The sequence below is a fragment of the Diceros bicornis genome, chromosome 14 (genome assembly GCF_020826845.1).
Source record: "Diceros bicornis minor isolate mBicDic1 chromosome 14, mDicBic1.mat.cur, whole genome shotgun sequence".
NCBI lineage: Eukaryota > Metazoa > Chordata > Mammalia > Perissodactyla > Rhinocerotidae > Diceros > Diceros bicornis.
This window is the reverse complement of record NC_080753.1, coordinates 18,658,220-18,673,241: the sequence shown is the minus strand read 5'-3', so window position 1 is coordinate 18,673,241 and position 15,022 is coordinate 18,658,220. Positions and strand designations below refer to the sequence as shown.

Below are 15,022 nucleotides of genomic sequence, written 5' to 3'. Positions count from 1 at the left end.
ATGTAGGTAGTCTCATTTTTCTATATTTTCTTTTGTTGCCTGGGCTTTTAGTGTCATATCTAAGAAATTATTGCCAAGTCCAGTGTTAAGGAAGCTTGTCCCCTGTGTTTTCTTCTAGGAGTTTTATAGTTTTGGGTGTTATGTGTAGGTGGTTAATCTATTTTGAGTGAATTTTTGTATATGGTTTAATATAAAGGTCTAGCTTCATTCTTTTGCATGTGGATATCCAGTTTTCCCAGCAGCATTCGTTAGAATGTCCTTTCCCCGTTGAGTGGCCTTGACACCCTTATTGAAGTTCACCTGACCATTTTATGCAGACTTTTATCATGGCACCTACATTATTGCACACGTTTCTATATTTTCCCTCTCTGGTAGGCTGTCAGCTATTTATAGGCAGAGACTATTCTTTACTTTTCTTTATTTCCTCACTGCTTAGTATAAAGGTCCAAAAAATGAATAAATTATGATCTGCTTAATTTTTATTCCAGAGTTTTATATTTTCTCTCATATTACTTACGTGCCTTTTTATAGTGCCAAGACTTTGGGAAAGAATAGTGTAACTTCATAATTTATATATGGAACAGGTAGCCTGTATACCAGTTGGTTATGTCATCTGTTTCCTGGAACATAAGGGAATGGTACTGGTTATTTCTAGAGAGAGTAGATGAATCTCTCCTATTCTTGGTCAGTTTACTTGCATAGAGCACTGTGCTGTGAAAACAAAATCAAGGGCTTGATCTTTCAGCATTTGTGGGTGACTGTTGTATTTCTAATCTGAAATGCTGTCTTGTTTATGTAGAGGGCAAGAGTATTACTTTCTTCATATTTCTTGGTTCATAAACACCTTTGAGAAGCAGATGAAAACTATGCACTCTCTAGAAAATATACACAATAATCATATGAATAAAATTTTACATATTATTTCACATGGTTCATAGTTCATATACACACATACATATATATGACTAGATAGTACATTCTCAGGGTTCAAAAATCAGTACATAAAAAGATGTACATTAGAATACTTTTCTCCGTTCAACTAGTCTTCTTTTCTGCTCTGTATCAGAAAGCATTTGTACTTTCTTGTTATCATCCCAGTGTTTGTTAATGCAGGTACACACACAAAAATATGTATTTGTGTAATTTCTCCTTTCTTAAACAAAAGATAACATGGTATGTTGTTCAGGACATGTTGCCGTGAAAACAGCCTGAAAATCATAGTGGCTTAAGACAGTGACATAGTAAAGGACTTAGACTGATAGAGGCTCCTTTTGACACATGCTTTAATGCTTGCAGAGGCGGGCATAAAGGAGCATGGCTTTTAAAGCTTCTGCCCAAAATTAACGCATGTCGCTTCCGTTAACATTATATTGGGCAGTCATGGCCATGCCTAAGTGCAGCAGAGTGGGGATGTATAATTTTCCGGAAAGAAGGAGCACCAAATAGTTGTGAACAATAATACAATCTACCGCATATACTATCATGGATCCCCTTTTAAGAATTCCTCGTTTAAAGCTCGTTAGCCTTTCAAAGGTGCTAAAATGTATTCTTAGCTCTTTACTGTACACGTGCTGAAAACTAATGAAACGAGCGTGAACTTCATGACTGTTTCGTATGAAATGGTGACGGCTAGTAGCCTTCTGGGTGGTCCAAGTTTCCATTTTTTAAGTTGCCTCCCATTTCTAAGTTTTCTTCCACTGCATATTTTCTCTTTAACTTTGCAAAGAACTTTTTAAGATTCTAAACTTTTCTAAGGCTCTACTCTAAACTATGCGAATTAAAGAAACAAGTAATTGAGTCCTTTAAAAGCTTGTCCTCTCTTTGGTCAGCTTCTGTCTAATGTCTCTTTTTTGTAATCAGTACCTCATATATAAAGCATACCCTCATTTTTCAGATGATGCATATAGTGACCTTGGCACAATTCCTGGCAAATTTTGAAGCATAGTAGATAATTAGTTCTTCTCCTACCACACTATCTCATTTTTACTCCTTGACCCCTTTCTTTCCTTTAATTTCTTTGCTTTTTATGTGGAGTTAACCATATTTGAATAGTGACATGATAAAGTTATGTTAAGCAGAGTAATTTTTATTTCTGGGAGTTGGAAATGGGGGGCAGTTGGGATGCTGAAATTAACTTATTCAATGCAGATGCGGATTCCATTGACAGAAAATCATTGAGATAGGAGTAAACAGAGGAGTCATAACAAATAGATTTATTACTATTTTATGTTACACTTACTTAAGAATACTTAGTATCAATTCTGAAGTCAGATTTATGTTTTAAGGATGTGTGAAAACCATTAGAGAATAAACTTAGGAACTGAAAACATCTAGCTTAAATTTAACAGTAAACTTGTTACTTGGCAAACTCTCCTCTAAATTACTTCTGATGCCTATTAGTATTTCTTGTTTTATAGGTATTGGATCGTCTAATATTTATTTTTAACATTGAAATTTGGTGTGAATTAAAGTTTATGGTGAAATGATCTTTATGATGCCATATAAACTGAGCCATTAAAGTATGTACAAAATTTCAAGTCTGTATGGGACCACTAGCAAAAGAAATCAAATTTAAATTTGGATGTAGTTCATTACTTTTATAATTATAAATACTTTGGGCATTTTTTTGCACTATTCAGCCTTATTTGAATTTTAGTAACCTTACAGAATTATATCTGTTAAAAACGTACTTCCTTGCTTGCTCAACCCCTTTACAATAACAGTGCATTCTAAATGTGGAGCTTTGTAATTATGGGTTGGGCAGCCAGTGGTTGAAATACACTATAATTCCTTTTTTTTTTTAACTCTAATTTTTAGGCAGAAGTTTTTGCATATTGATGTGAATGCCAGGAAGTGAGTGCTTTATAAGGACTTTGGAACTTTAATGATAAAAGTATATAGTCCTGTAAGTTTTAATTTAAGAATTTGATCTTATGCATTATGTCTTAAAGAATCAATGCCCACTATTCCTGTGTCCTAATGAAGTGTAACATCCTCTGTCTATAATTGGTGTTTGACAGTTTTTTAGTCAGTAAAATAGTGTATGTTTCTAGTAGCTGTTACAAGAGTTATAGTCAACTGTACATTATAAAACGTTATTTTTTGCTTACGGTATTGGAATGCCATATTCATCACATTTGATTATTTTATAGTTTCTCCTTATACTCCTTTCATTTCGTAGAGCTCTTCTTTTAATCACTAAACTGAAATATATGGGATGATGTTCTTGGTTTGACCAGTTAAACTCTACCTATTAAGATGGTTGTGACTTTAGACAATAGGTAGACAATATTACTTGACCCTTCATGGGTGATTTATTTTTGTGCCCTCAGTTTTCATTGAAGAACTGTAGGAAAAAAGTTATAAGAAAGCCACTATTATATTTTTTATAGGAATGTGGTGAATTCATAATCTGTTCTTTTACTCAGTGGTTTCTGTATAAAATCTCAAGATAAATATCTTTTAGTATTCAGTTTCAGGAAAAGCCTTTCTTCTCTAGGGAAGTGTTATGTTTCCATTTTTATAATGATACGACTCCTTTTTCATTTTGTCAAATTTACTAACCTTTCTTGTTTTAGAGTGTCCTTTTGTCACCTTTCAGATTCCACTTATTTGCTAAGTAGGACTTGCTTTCTGTTTTCCTCTTATTCTGTGAAGCCAATGATTATGTCTACTGGTATTTTCCTCTGTTATATAAGTCTTCTCCCCACATTAAGCCTATCAAAGTCTCCATTTAGATGTCTAATAGGCATCTTAAGCTTAAGACGGTCAAAACCGGTCTTCTGCCGTTTTCTCTGTACCCAAATCTCCTTTATACAGTCTTCCTCATCTGAGTTAATGGCAGCTTCATCCTTCTTTTACTTAGACAAAGAATGGGATTCATCTTTTACTCTTTTTAATCTCACGCTCTACATTTGATTCCTTAGTAGGCTTTGTCACTGACTAAAATGTGCAGAATCTGTTTTCTTTTACCACCTCCCCTGCTGCTACCCTGGTGTTTATCTTTTGCTGTATAATTGCAATAGCCTATTTGCCATTATCTCCCTACTGAATGTTAAAGTGCTCATGCTCCAGCAGCAACACCTTTTATTTAGAGTAAAAACCAAAGTCTTTTTAAATTGACTATAAAGCCCTCCATAATCCTGCACCCCCATATGCCTCCCCTCACCTCTCTGACTTCATTTCCTACTTATTTCTCTACTTTGTTCACATTGGTCTCCCTACTGTTTTTTGAAGATGTCAGGAACATTCCTGTCTCACAACCTTTCTACTTGGTGTATACCTTTGCTTGGAATGTTCTTCTTTGATATGTCCTTACAGCTTTCCGTCTGATTTCAGAATTCTGCTCAGAAGTCACTTTTTCAGTGAGGCCTTTCCTGACAGCTTTATAGAAATCAGCAGAAAGCACCTATCCCCCACTCTTTAATTCCCTTATTTTCTTTGATGCATTTGTTATTCCTTATTTATATTCTTACTATCTGTCTACCCCTGCGTTAGAATATATATTTTGTTTTTTTCACTGCCGTATACCCAGTTTCTAGAACAGTGGCACATTGATACTCAGTGAGTGAATGAAGAGTGTTTTGTACAGGTGTATGGAGAACTTTTCAAACACTTTATCACATTAAATCCTCATAACTTTGGAGGAGGTTAGTGTCCTCCACATTTTAAAGGTGAAGAAGTTGTAGCTCTGAGATGATTTAACCACTGAGTGGTAAAATCACAATTAGAATTCTGTTCTTATCTTTTTACCTTACCCTGCTATTTAGTATATGGGAGTGTGGATATTAAGTAATTCTCACTGTTTTAGCCCATTTGTTTGCCTGTTGTCTTCTTCTAAGTTTCTTTTAATCATGCCTATAAAACTGTTGTTTCGTGTAGTTTCAGCCCTGTGAGAGTTATAAGCAGTTATATGTGGGATGATGGCGTTTCCCATGGAGTCAGTGCATTCCCAAATTTGAAATTTAAAAGTCTAAATATAAATACTACTATGTAGTTAGTTCAACATTCATGTATTTGTTCAATCAGTATATTGAGTGCTTATTGTTGAGCATATTGTGCAAGGTTCTGGGAATACAGCGGTGAGCAGCATAGGCATGATTCTTCCCCTTATTTGAAGCTTTTGGTCCATTGGGAAAGAAAAGACCTAAACAAGTGATTATAATTCAACATGAGAAATATTTGTGACAGGAAAGTTCAGGGTCCTATAGATGTATGTAAGAGGGCTAACCCAGACTGGGAGGATATGAGAGAATGTGCCCCGGAGGGAGTTACAGATTGAGATCCCAGAATGGATAGGAAATCCCTAGGCAAGTTTGTGGCAAAGGGTGAAGAAAGAGCATAGCAATTTCAAGATCCTGAAAGAGATTTAATTTACAGGGATTGTAGAGCTTATAGTTGGATATGATAAGTGTTGAAGCTGCAGAAATTTTTGGGTCAGTTTTAAGAAGGCATTACAGAAATGCTAATCAAGTCACAGTGAAGCCTTAGAGGGGAGTGAAATGATCAGATTGTTTTTTAGATACAGTCGTGTGCTGCAGTGACACATGACCTGTGCAACTCAATGATGGACTGCAAATATGACGGTGATCCCATAAGATTAGTACCATATGTACACTCTATGATGTTCACACCACTACAAAATCACCTAATGACACATTTCTCAGAACATATCCCCATTGTTAAGTGACTAATGACTGTAGATTGGTTTGGTTGCAGTGTACAGAGTGAATTGTAGTTTCGAGAGTGGATTGGAGAAGAGTAAGAGTGGGATAGTGAGATCAGTTGAGAATGTTTTGATAATTTGGGTAGAAGTAGTATTAGCCTAAACTAGAGGAATGATCATGGGAATGGAAAAACATGGGTAGAATAGGAGGTAAATAGGTGGTATAAAGAACTGCACCTTGTGATGATGGGATATGGGGAATGACTGAGAAAGAAGAGTCAATGGCTACGAGGTTTTTGGTTCAATAAGATGGGTAGATGGAGATGTCATTTGCAGAGAAGAGCAAAAGGAGAAGATGATGAATTCACTTTTGGAGATGTTGAGTTTGAGTCCTGTAGGGGTGTGAGGGCATCCAAGTGAAGGTATTTGGTAGTCAGTTGTATAGATGTGTCTCAAACCTTAGAAGAAAAATTTGGGTGGATGTCCAAAATTAGGACTTCACAGAACTTTGTATGGTATAAGAAACCGTGAAGTTAGATGAGATCACCTGGGGAGAATGTCTAGAGTGAAAAAAAAAGAATCTGGGACAGAATCCTGTGTAGCAACATTTGTGGTATGGGCCGAGATAAAAAAGTACCTAAAAAGAAGACCAAGAAGACACAGAGATAGAGCCAGGAGGAAACCTGTGAGTGTGTGGTAGTTAAGGGAAGAGAGTGTCTCAAGGAGGGCATGGACAGTAGCAGACGTTGCTGTGAGGTTAAGTAAGATAAAAAATAAAATGAAATTCTGGAGTTAGGAATGAAGAGATGATTAATGACCTGGACAAAAGCGGTAGAGAGAGATGATTGGGGCAGAAGCTAAATTGAGGAGGCAGTGGAGAGAGTAAGTATAAAGCAGTGCAAAAGTTGAGGACAACGTATATTCAAGAATGTTTTTGTTCTTAAGAAAAAAGTCTTGATCATTTTTAAGTGCTAATGGCAAAGGTAGAGAGGGTGAAGTTGAAAACGCAATTCAGAAGAATGGGGTTTATCAGCAAAACAGGATTTACCCAGAAGGTGGGGGGAATGAGATTTACTTATAGGTATCATGATGAATCTAAACTGATTGGAGATACATCAGATTTAGTGCTGGGAAGCTGAGGGAATGATATCTGACTTATGATTTCTTCTATAAAAAGGAGAGATACTAAGAATGAGGTACAAAGTGGAGAGGTCAGAATTTTGAGGAGACTAAAAAGGTCCCAGCAGGCGTTGTTAAATGTTTTGAGCCGTGCATCCCTCTGGGCTTTACTGGGCTACTAGAGGGATACATGGCACAAAATGTTAAGAAACCTTGATGGATTGTTCTTCAGGGGTTCTGTCTCTTATGGGTGAAAAGAGTTCATTCTCTTAGGAGGAGTCAGCGGAACTTTCATTTGATTATTTAGTTTCTGGAAAAGAAGATAGTGCTTATTGCTAGTGTGGCACAGGATCCTTGTGGAATGGTGGTGTACGCTCCATTCCAAAGGTGGTAGGTAGAAATTTGGTCATCTGCAGCCTAGACTCTAAGAGTTAAGGTGGTGCACAATTTGCTTTGATGTCTGTGGTCCCAGATTAGCGTTCAACTTGAACTCCTCCTCCAAGTGAGCAGCTTGCAAGGAAGATTTTTCTGGGGCTTTGATGCTTTTACTGATAATATGTCAAGAATCTTTATAAGTTACTATTAAAGCCAGACACTCTTTCTAAAGATTCTTTTTAGAAACTAAGGAATACAGATTTTAAGTCTAGTTAACACACACACAACATTTTCTTAGGAAATGTAGGATTATTTTAAAAATCTTTGAATAATGGTGAAAGATGTTCTTCTCTAGAATAAAAAGTGGGGGAATTTCTGTCAGCAACTTTAGCAGATTCCTAGTCTTTCTACTTGTGGTTTACATGTTTTAACTTAATGAAAGATACTCTACATTAGTTCTCCATTCACTTTAATAGTGAACTTGGTTTGCTTTCATTAAATGCTTTGTATTTTCATCAAGTTTCTACTTTGTATTATTTTTCTTTAGCACACAGTGCAGCTCACATAAAGGCTCTTGTTTGTTTGTTTTTAACAAGTGATTGTATTTTAGGACTCATGGTTGTTTCAAGTCATTTTATATGCAGATGCAAGCCATCATGTAGCTTTTGTTGTGGGGGGAAGGGAGAGTTTTAGGTTTAATAGGAAGAGTTGCTGTTATGTTTTATGACTGACAGTGCCGTACACAGAATACAGATATAATTTTCTACAAGCTTAGCAATTCAAGGACAATCTGATGGGTAAAGCATATGGACATAAAAATATTAGAAATACCATATAGGTAAGATTTCTATTTTGTCTGATTATGAGACAACCTGTTTGCCCTTTCTTCCCCTTTGTCCCCTTCTCCTCCTCTGTCCTCTCCCCCTTCCTCCTCCCCTCCTTTCTTCCTTCTAGTGGCTAAGACATTTTTCCCCTTTTATTTTTTTTTGCTCCTTCTGTGTGATCATGCTCTCTTACTTGAATGGAGTGATCATGCTCTCTTACTTGAATGGAGCTCAATAGTACATCTTTAAACTCGTTAAAAATAGTAGGCACTGAGCCAGGCACTGTTTTAAGCACTTTGCAGGAATCAGTTAATTTAGTCATCATAGGAATCCTATAAAGTATCCCTTTTACAGGTGAAGAAACTGGGCACATGCAGCAGAGGGGGTGAGATATGAATCAAGAGGGTTAGACTCTAGAGTTTGTGTTTTACCACTACACTATGCTGCTTTCCAGCCATTGATTTAATAGCAACATGACAATTTTAAATGAGCCAAAAGTAATCAGCCTATCTATTAGTACTAGATACTTTTATTATCTAGACATTTATTTTAATGATAAATGTTTTCATGACTCTAGTAAAGTTTATAGTCACTAACTAAAAGAAAATTTTTATTTTATGGCTGTAATCAAATACTCAAACTGAAAATTGCACCTTAGAATCATCTGCTGAAGTCACCTTTGTCAGTCTGGCTTATTAATACCATAGATTATTTCACTTTAAAAGGCCTCTCAGGTAAGTACCTCATATACTCTGTGCCTGAATATGACAGTCTGGTTATCGAAGCTATATATTACAATATATAGACTACACTTCTAGCAATGAGGGAGCAAGACAATGTGGAATTACCTTCCCATCATACAAACTGGAACGTTGAACAAAATAGGAAACAAATATTTTCAGACGATAGATAGCACAGGACTGAAATTCTTGAGAAAAGAAGAAAAGAACAAGGAAACCCTATTATTGCCCTGAATTTCTGCCAAGAGGTAATTTCTGGACTACAGTGCAGGAAGGGAGATCCTCAGCAGAAGGTTGTCAATTTTGTTGAGTTGAGGAGTTGGAGGTCTGAGTTCAAGGAAGCCAAGGTAGTTAGAATTTGTGGAGCTAATATCTGGAGAGAGAGAGATGTAGAGAAGAGCTCCAGAAATGTGATTAGGGGATTGCCTTGAGTGTTTGGCTGAAAACCAATCTGTGAATGCATAGAGTAAAACCCCACAAGGTTAGACATGAACAGTTTGTGTAGAAAGCAGTTACTGGGGATTAACATGAATAATTCCTGGTGTTTACACAGGTCAAGAATTGTTTGAATTCTCTCCATCAAGATTTGAGAGACTTCATTGAATACATGGCAATTCAGTAGAAGGGTGAAGTGGGACTACATTGGCCTTAGGATGGAGACTACTCTAGTTCTACCCTGAAAGAGCTTCACACTGATATACAAGTAACTTACCTGTTGGCTAGAAAAAAGTCAGCACTCGTTAAAGCAGGGTTTCTCAGCCTTGTCACTGATGATGTTTGGGCTGGATAACTGTTTGCTTTGGGAGGCTATCTGGTGCTTATAGAATTTTACAGATATCCCTGATCTCTACGCACTAGACGTCAGTAGCACTCTTCAGTTGTGATAACCAAAAGTGTCTTCAACATTGCTAAATGTCCTTTGGGGGGCAAAATCATCTCAGATTGAGAATCACTGGTTTTTAAAGGATTAGACAAAATCTAGCACTCAACAACATCAAATAAAATAAATTACTAGCTGTATATCAAGAAGTAGGAAAATGTGGCCCATAATCGGTAAGAAAAATTAATTACTAGAGAACCAGAAATGATGGAATGAGCAGACAAGGATGTTAAAGTAGCTGTAATAAAAGTGCTCAATATGCTCAAAGATACAATGGAAAATGTGACCATAATGAGGAGTGAAATAGAAGTTATTAAAAAAAGAGAACAAAATGGAACTACTAGAGATGAAAAACCACAATATCAGAAGTGAATTCCTTCGTGTGAAATTTTAACAGTAGACTAGACAATTGAAGAGAAGATCATTGAACTTGAAAATGTGGCGCTAGAATCTATCCAGAATGAAGCACAAAGAGCATAAAGACAAAAAATTTCAGCAACTTGAGATACTTTTAAATGGTCTAACATATGTGTGGCTAGAGTCTCAGAAGGAGATGAGAGAGGGCAGACAGAAAAAATATATGAAGAAAGAATGCTAAAAACTTTCCAAATTTGATGCAAACTGTAAATCCACACATCAAATCCAACAAAATATGTAGAGGTTAATACATTATGACTATATATATATATATATAGTGTTTATCTCATGCATTCAAAAGTTAATATAACCTACCATATTAACAGTTTAAAGGAGAAAAACCACATGGTCATCTCAATAGAGGCATAAAGAGAATTTTACATATTCAACATTTACTTATGATAAAAACTCCATAATAGCAACAGAAAGGAACTTTCTAAATTGGTTAAAGCTCGTTTATGAAAAACCTGGTTAGTGGTAGATAGTGATATATCTGTACAATGGAATACCAATCAGCAATAAAAAGGAATAGAGTACAGATGCATGGAACAGCATGCTTAGCAAAAGAAGCAGACAAAAGACTTATGTGCTATATGATTAAATTTATTTGAAACTCTAAAAAGGACAGCATGAAGATCTGGGCTGACTATATCTCGATTGTTGTGCTTACATGGTGCATACATTTGTCAAAAATTATTGGAATTTACATTTAAAATGGGTTCATTTTATTGTATGTAAACATTCTCTCAATAAAGTTGATTTACAGATATACTACAAAAAGTATATGTGGCTTAGGCTAATATTGAAAGTGGTTAGAGTAGATCATGTACTTGTTAGCATTACATTTCTTTTCTTTCTTTCTTTTTTTTTGTTTTGTGAGGAAGATCAGCCTCGAGCTAACATCCATGCCAATCCTCCTCTTTTTGCCGGGGAAGACTGGCCCTGAGCTAACACCTGTGCCCATCTTCCTCCACTTTGTGTGGGACGCCGCGACAGCACGGCCTGACAAGCAGTGCGTCGGTGCGCGCCCGGGATCCGAACCCAGGCCACCAGCAGCAGAGCGCGCGCACTTAACGGCTACGCCCCGGGGCCGGCCCAGCATTACATTTCTTAAGTTCATAAAAGTTGTTTATGTTAACTATTTCTCACATATTTTCAGATGTGTAATTGGAGGCTTTTGTTGTTTGAGACATTATATTAAACTGTTTTAAGACTGGTTTTGGCGTCATCTAGAATTCAGTTCAAACGTTGGCTTTGTTACTAGCTGTATGGTGTTAGGAAAGTTTTTAACATCTCTTTGCCCAGTTTACTTATTTTCAAAATGAGGAGTAATAGTGCTTAATGTTAAGCCTGTGGGTGGTTATGTAAATTAGATATCATTCATGTACAGTGCTTAGCAAGTGCCTGGCACAGATTAAACCCTGAATAAATGGTAGCTACCATTTTTATTATTACCCCTATTGTTACTCTTATTGTTAAACTTGAACAGACTCGTTTAGTGCAATGACTGATAATCATGTACTTTACCCCAATCATGTACCCTCTCACCCCCCATTCTGAAATACTTCCAGAATTTTCTTGGATACTTTAGAACTTTGTTTCTTAGATTATAAGGCCCTTTGAGAATCTAAGAGCTGTGTTTCTTTTACCTAGGAAAATGAACTGAAAAAATATCCACATAGTTTTCCATGGGGCTGTTCATGGACTCATTGAAGCCTATAAATAAAAACTTATGCAGCAGGAATGTAGAAACAACTTTCTTACCCATATAACGTTAAACTGTCTTTAAAATTTTTTTAGGGCCAGCCCCCGATGGCCTAGTTGTTCAGTAATGGCGCACTTTGCTTCAGAGGCCTGGGTTTGGTTCCCGGGCGCAGATCTACACCACTTGTCTGTCAGTGGCCATGTTGTGGCGGCGGCTCACATACAAAGAGGAAGATGGGCAGCATCACGTTAGCTCAGGGCAAATCTTCCTCAGCAAGAAGAAAAAAAAAATTTATTATTACAATTTAAATTTTCATTGACTGCTTCAAATTTAGACTTACATTACTTCATTCCTGAATTAAAATCACAGGTGTTGAACTGTTGACTTTTTTTTTTTTTTTTTTTTTTTTTGTGAGGAGATCAGCCCTGTGATAACATCCGCCAATCCTCCTCTTTTTTTTGCCGAGGAAGACGGCCCTGGGCTAACATCCGTGCCCATCCTCCTCCACTTTATATGGGACGCCGCCACAGCATGGCTTGCCAAAGCAGTGCGTCGGTGCGCGCCCGGGATCCGAACCAGCGAACCCCGGGCCGCTGCAGCGGAGCGCGTGCACCCAACCGCTTGTGCCACTGGGCCAGCCCTGAACTGTTGACTTTTTGAAATAATATTTGCTAATATTGCCAGTTTTTATATTCATAAACTCACTCTCACTTTGATCAGATTGAATCATATAACTTTTAAAAATGATTAACTATCTCTTCAATGTTTCAGTCTTATATTACGTCATCGCTGTCCAAGAACTGTAAGTTTTGACGTGCTCTTAAGGACGTTGTATAGTATTATTTCCTGCATTTATTAATTAGCATATTACTAATTAAAAATACCTAAAATTGTTATTGTTTTACACAGCATCCAAAAAAATTAGTATAAAACGCATCTTATTCTTTTGGATATTTTAGTACTCAGTCATTTAATTATTTTTATTCTACCATTTTTTATTAGGAGGCATATAATGTAAACACTATGGAAGAAGAATGTCAAGATCTTTGTGATTCTCCGTGTTATTCATCAAAAACAAATTATTCTTTCAGAAACTGTTTTGACTGGCCCTACCTCACCTTTACCCTCTCCGGGGAATGGGAGTGAAACCGCACCTGGATCAGTTACACAGCCGAAGAAAATTCGAGGAATTGGATTTGGAGATATTTTTAAAGAAGGCTCTGTGAAACTTAGGACAAGAGCATCCAGTAGTGAAACAGAAGAGAAGAAACCAGAAAAGGTGGTAATGATGAACTTTACTTAATCTAACTCCGCCTATTCTCTCATTAAGCATTTTTTAAATGTAAAAGTCAGTTTGCAACTCTTATAACATTTCCTTTTTTGAGATCACAAATAATTGGTTATAAGTGAGAAGACTATGAGAAACTTTTCAAGTTTATAGTGATTACTTTCGTGTTTATATTTGATTCCGTTTTTTGGTAAATTTAATGCAACTTTTCTTAGTGGCAGTTTTAGAGTTTTTAGTTATCATACTGTAAAAATAGAAAAGGCAAGTTTTGTTGTTTTTTGTGTTTTAAAGCTAAAATTACCTATTTTTTTCTTTTAATTTGAAGTAGGCTTAAAGTGGGCCGTTTTAAAATGGATTCACAATGAGATAGTGCAGCTGTTAAGTTCACAACTTAATAGTTATTTAGGCAGTGCTTAACTTTTCTTTGAATTGTCAGCGATGGTGAAATCTACTCATCTCTCTCTAAATGTATGGAGAACTTTATTTTTTATTAGCATTTCACAGGCATTGTGAAATAAATCAAAGTGAATGTACCATAAATTATAAGATTTAATAAGATATTTTAAAATAAATCCTTAAATTTCTACTTTGGAAGAAGAATATCTGCAGTCTTTAAAACATTTATTTCAAAGCTGTTCCTACTGTTAACACCTTGGAGATCCAGATTGAGAACTGACTTCAGATAGGAGGATTTTCCCTTGACTTGTCGGGTGTTGTTTCCCTTCTAGTTCTCATTTGTATGTCTGTGTTTAACTCTTAAGAGGTTAAGGTATTTCTGTATTTACTTGCCTAGTTTAGCTGCATTTCACTGATAAGACTGTATTTTAGTTGGTGAAATATATTCTGAAGTTTTCTCTTAAAGTGGTTAGTTTCAACATTTTTTTCTTTCCTGGCTTACTATGTATTTTGTCATGTAATAATGATTTGGGTTCAGAAAGAGAACTTGTACTTTCTACCCTACCCTCTCCTAGCTCTGAGACTGTCCAGCATTAAGATTATGGGGCCTAATTGATTCTTGATTTTAAAGGTAAAGATTGGAATTCTTGTCGTTTTGGGAATGGTGCTGTGTAGCCATGTAACAGCTAGGAATGTTGGAGAAGCAATGTCTACGTTATGAGGGACATTAGACTAGATGATTTGGGGCCCCTTTCCAACCCTAAAGCTTATGATTATTTGAATAACTTTACTTGATTAATGATTACACTAGTAATCTTTCAATTGCCATTTATAATGCCCACAACTCAAGAGTTGTTATTAATGAGAATAGTCTCAGGGTCACCCTATATGATGGCCCTGTGAGGCTTGCTTTGATCTTTGATACAGGAATTGATAAAGTAGGGAGCATATTTGCTATGTTTGTAGGTGACACTAGATTGGAAGACATGGTAGTTAGAATTGGGAGAGATTGAAGTGAGTATCTTAAAAGATAAACAGAATACACAGTAATAGGTAAGTTAGAGGTATGTTCGTATTTTTAATGAAATCTAAGGTTAAATGTAGTGTTATTTCTGGGGAGAGAACTCAAGGAAACACTAATATAAGATGGTGAACGACTTACTATAGTCAAGTACAATGGAAAATTATCTACTAGACTATAGTAATAAAAGTTGTAACATTACCTAAATGTTTTCATTCAGATAGCAGCAATGAAGTATAAAGTCTTTCTTTTCTTTTCTGTCTCATTGTAAGGCAGTTTAAGAGCCCAGTTTCTGGAGTCAGACTTTCTAGCTTCAAATCTGGGTTCCACTACTGAATTACTGTTATTGTGGACAGGGTTACTTAACTGCATCCTAATCTATAAAAAGAGTGAATGATAGTGCCTACTTTATACAGATTGTTCTGAGGAGGATTAAGTTATAATCTATGTAAAGTGCTTAGCTCAGGGATTGGTACATAGTAAATTTTCAAATGCTATTATTATTATTTATTTTAAAGGTCCTAAAATTAAATCACAATACTATATTAGTATCAGAGTATGTTTATTATCTTCAAGATAGGGAGTTTTAAAA

General features: G+C 36.1%; 1 protein-coding gene across 1 annotated transcript in view; it reads left to right on the top strand.

Moving 5' to 3' along the window:
- The window catches only part of CD2AP (CD2 associated protein), a 141,346-nt gene that overhangs the window by 80,162 nt on the left and 46,162 nt on the right, over positions 1 to 15,022 (top strand). The window contains exon 6 of the mRNA XM_058554194.1: positions 12,817 to 13,004. Within this exon, the coding sequence (XP_058410177.1) occupies positions 12,817 to 13,004 (188 nt within the window). The remainder of the gene's footprint in view (positions 1 to 12,816; positions 13,005 to 15,022) is intronic.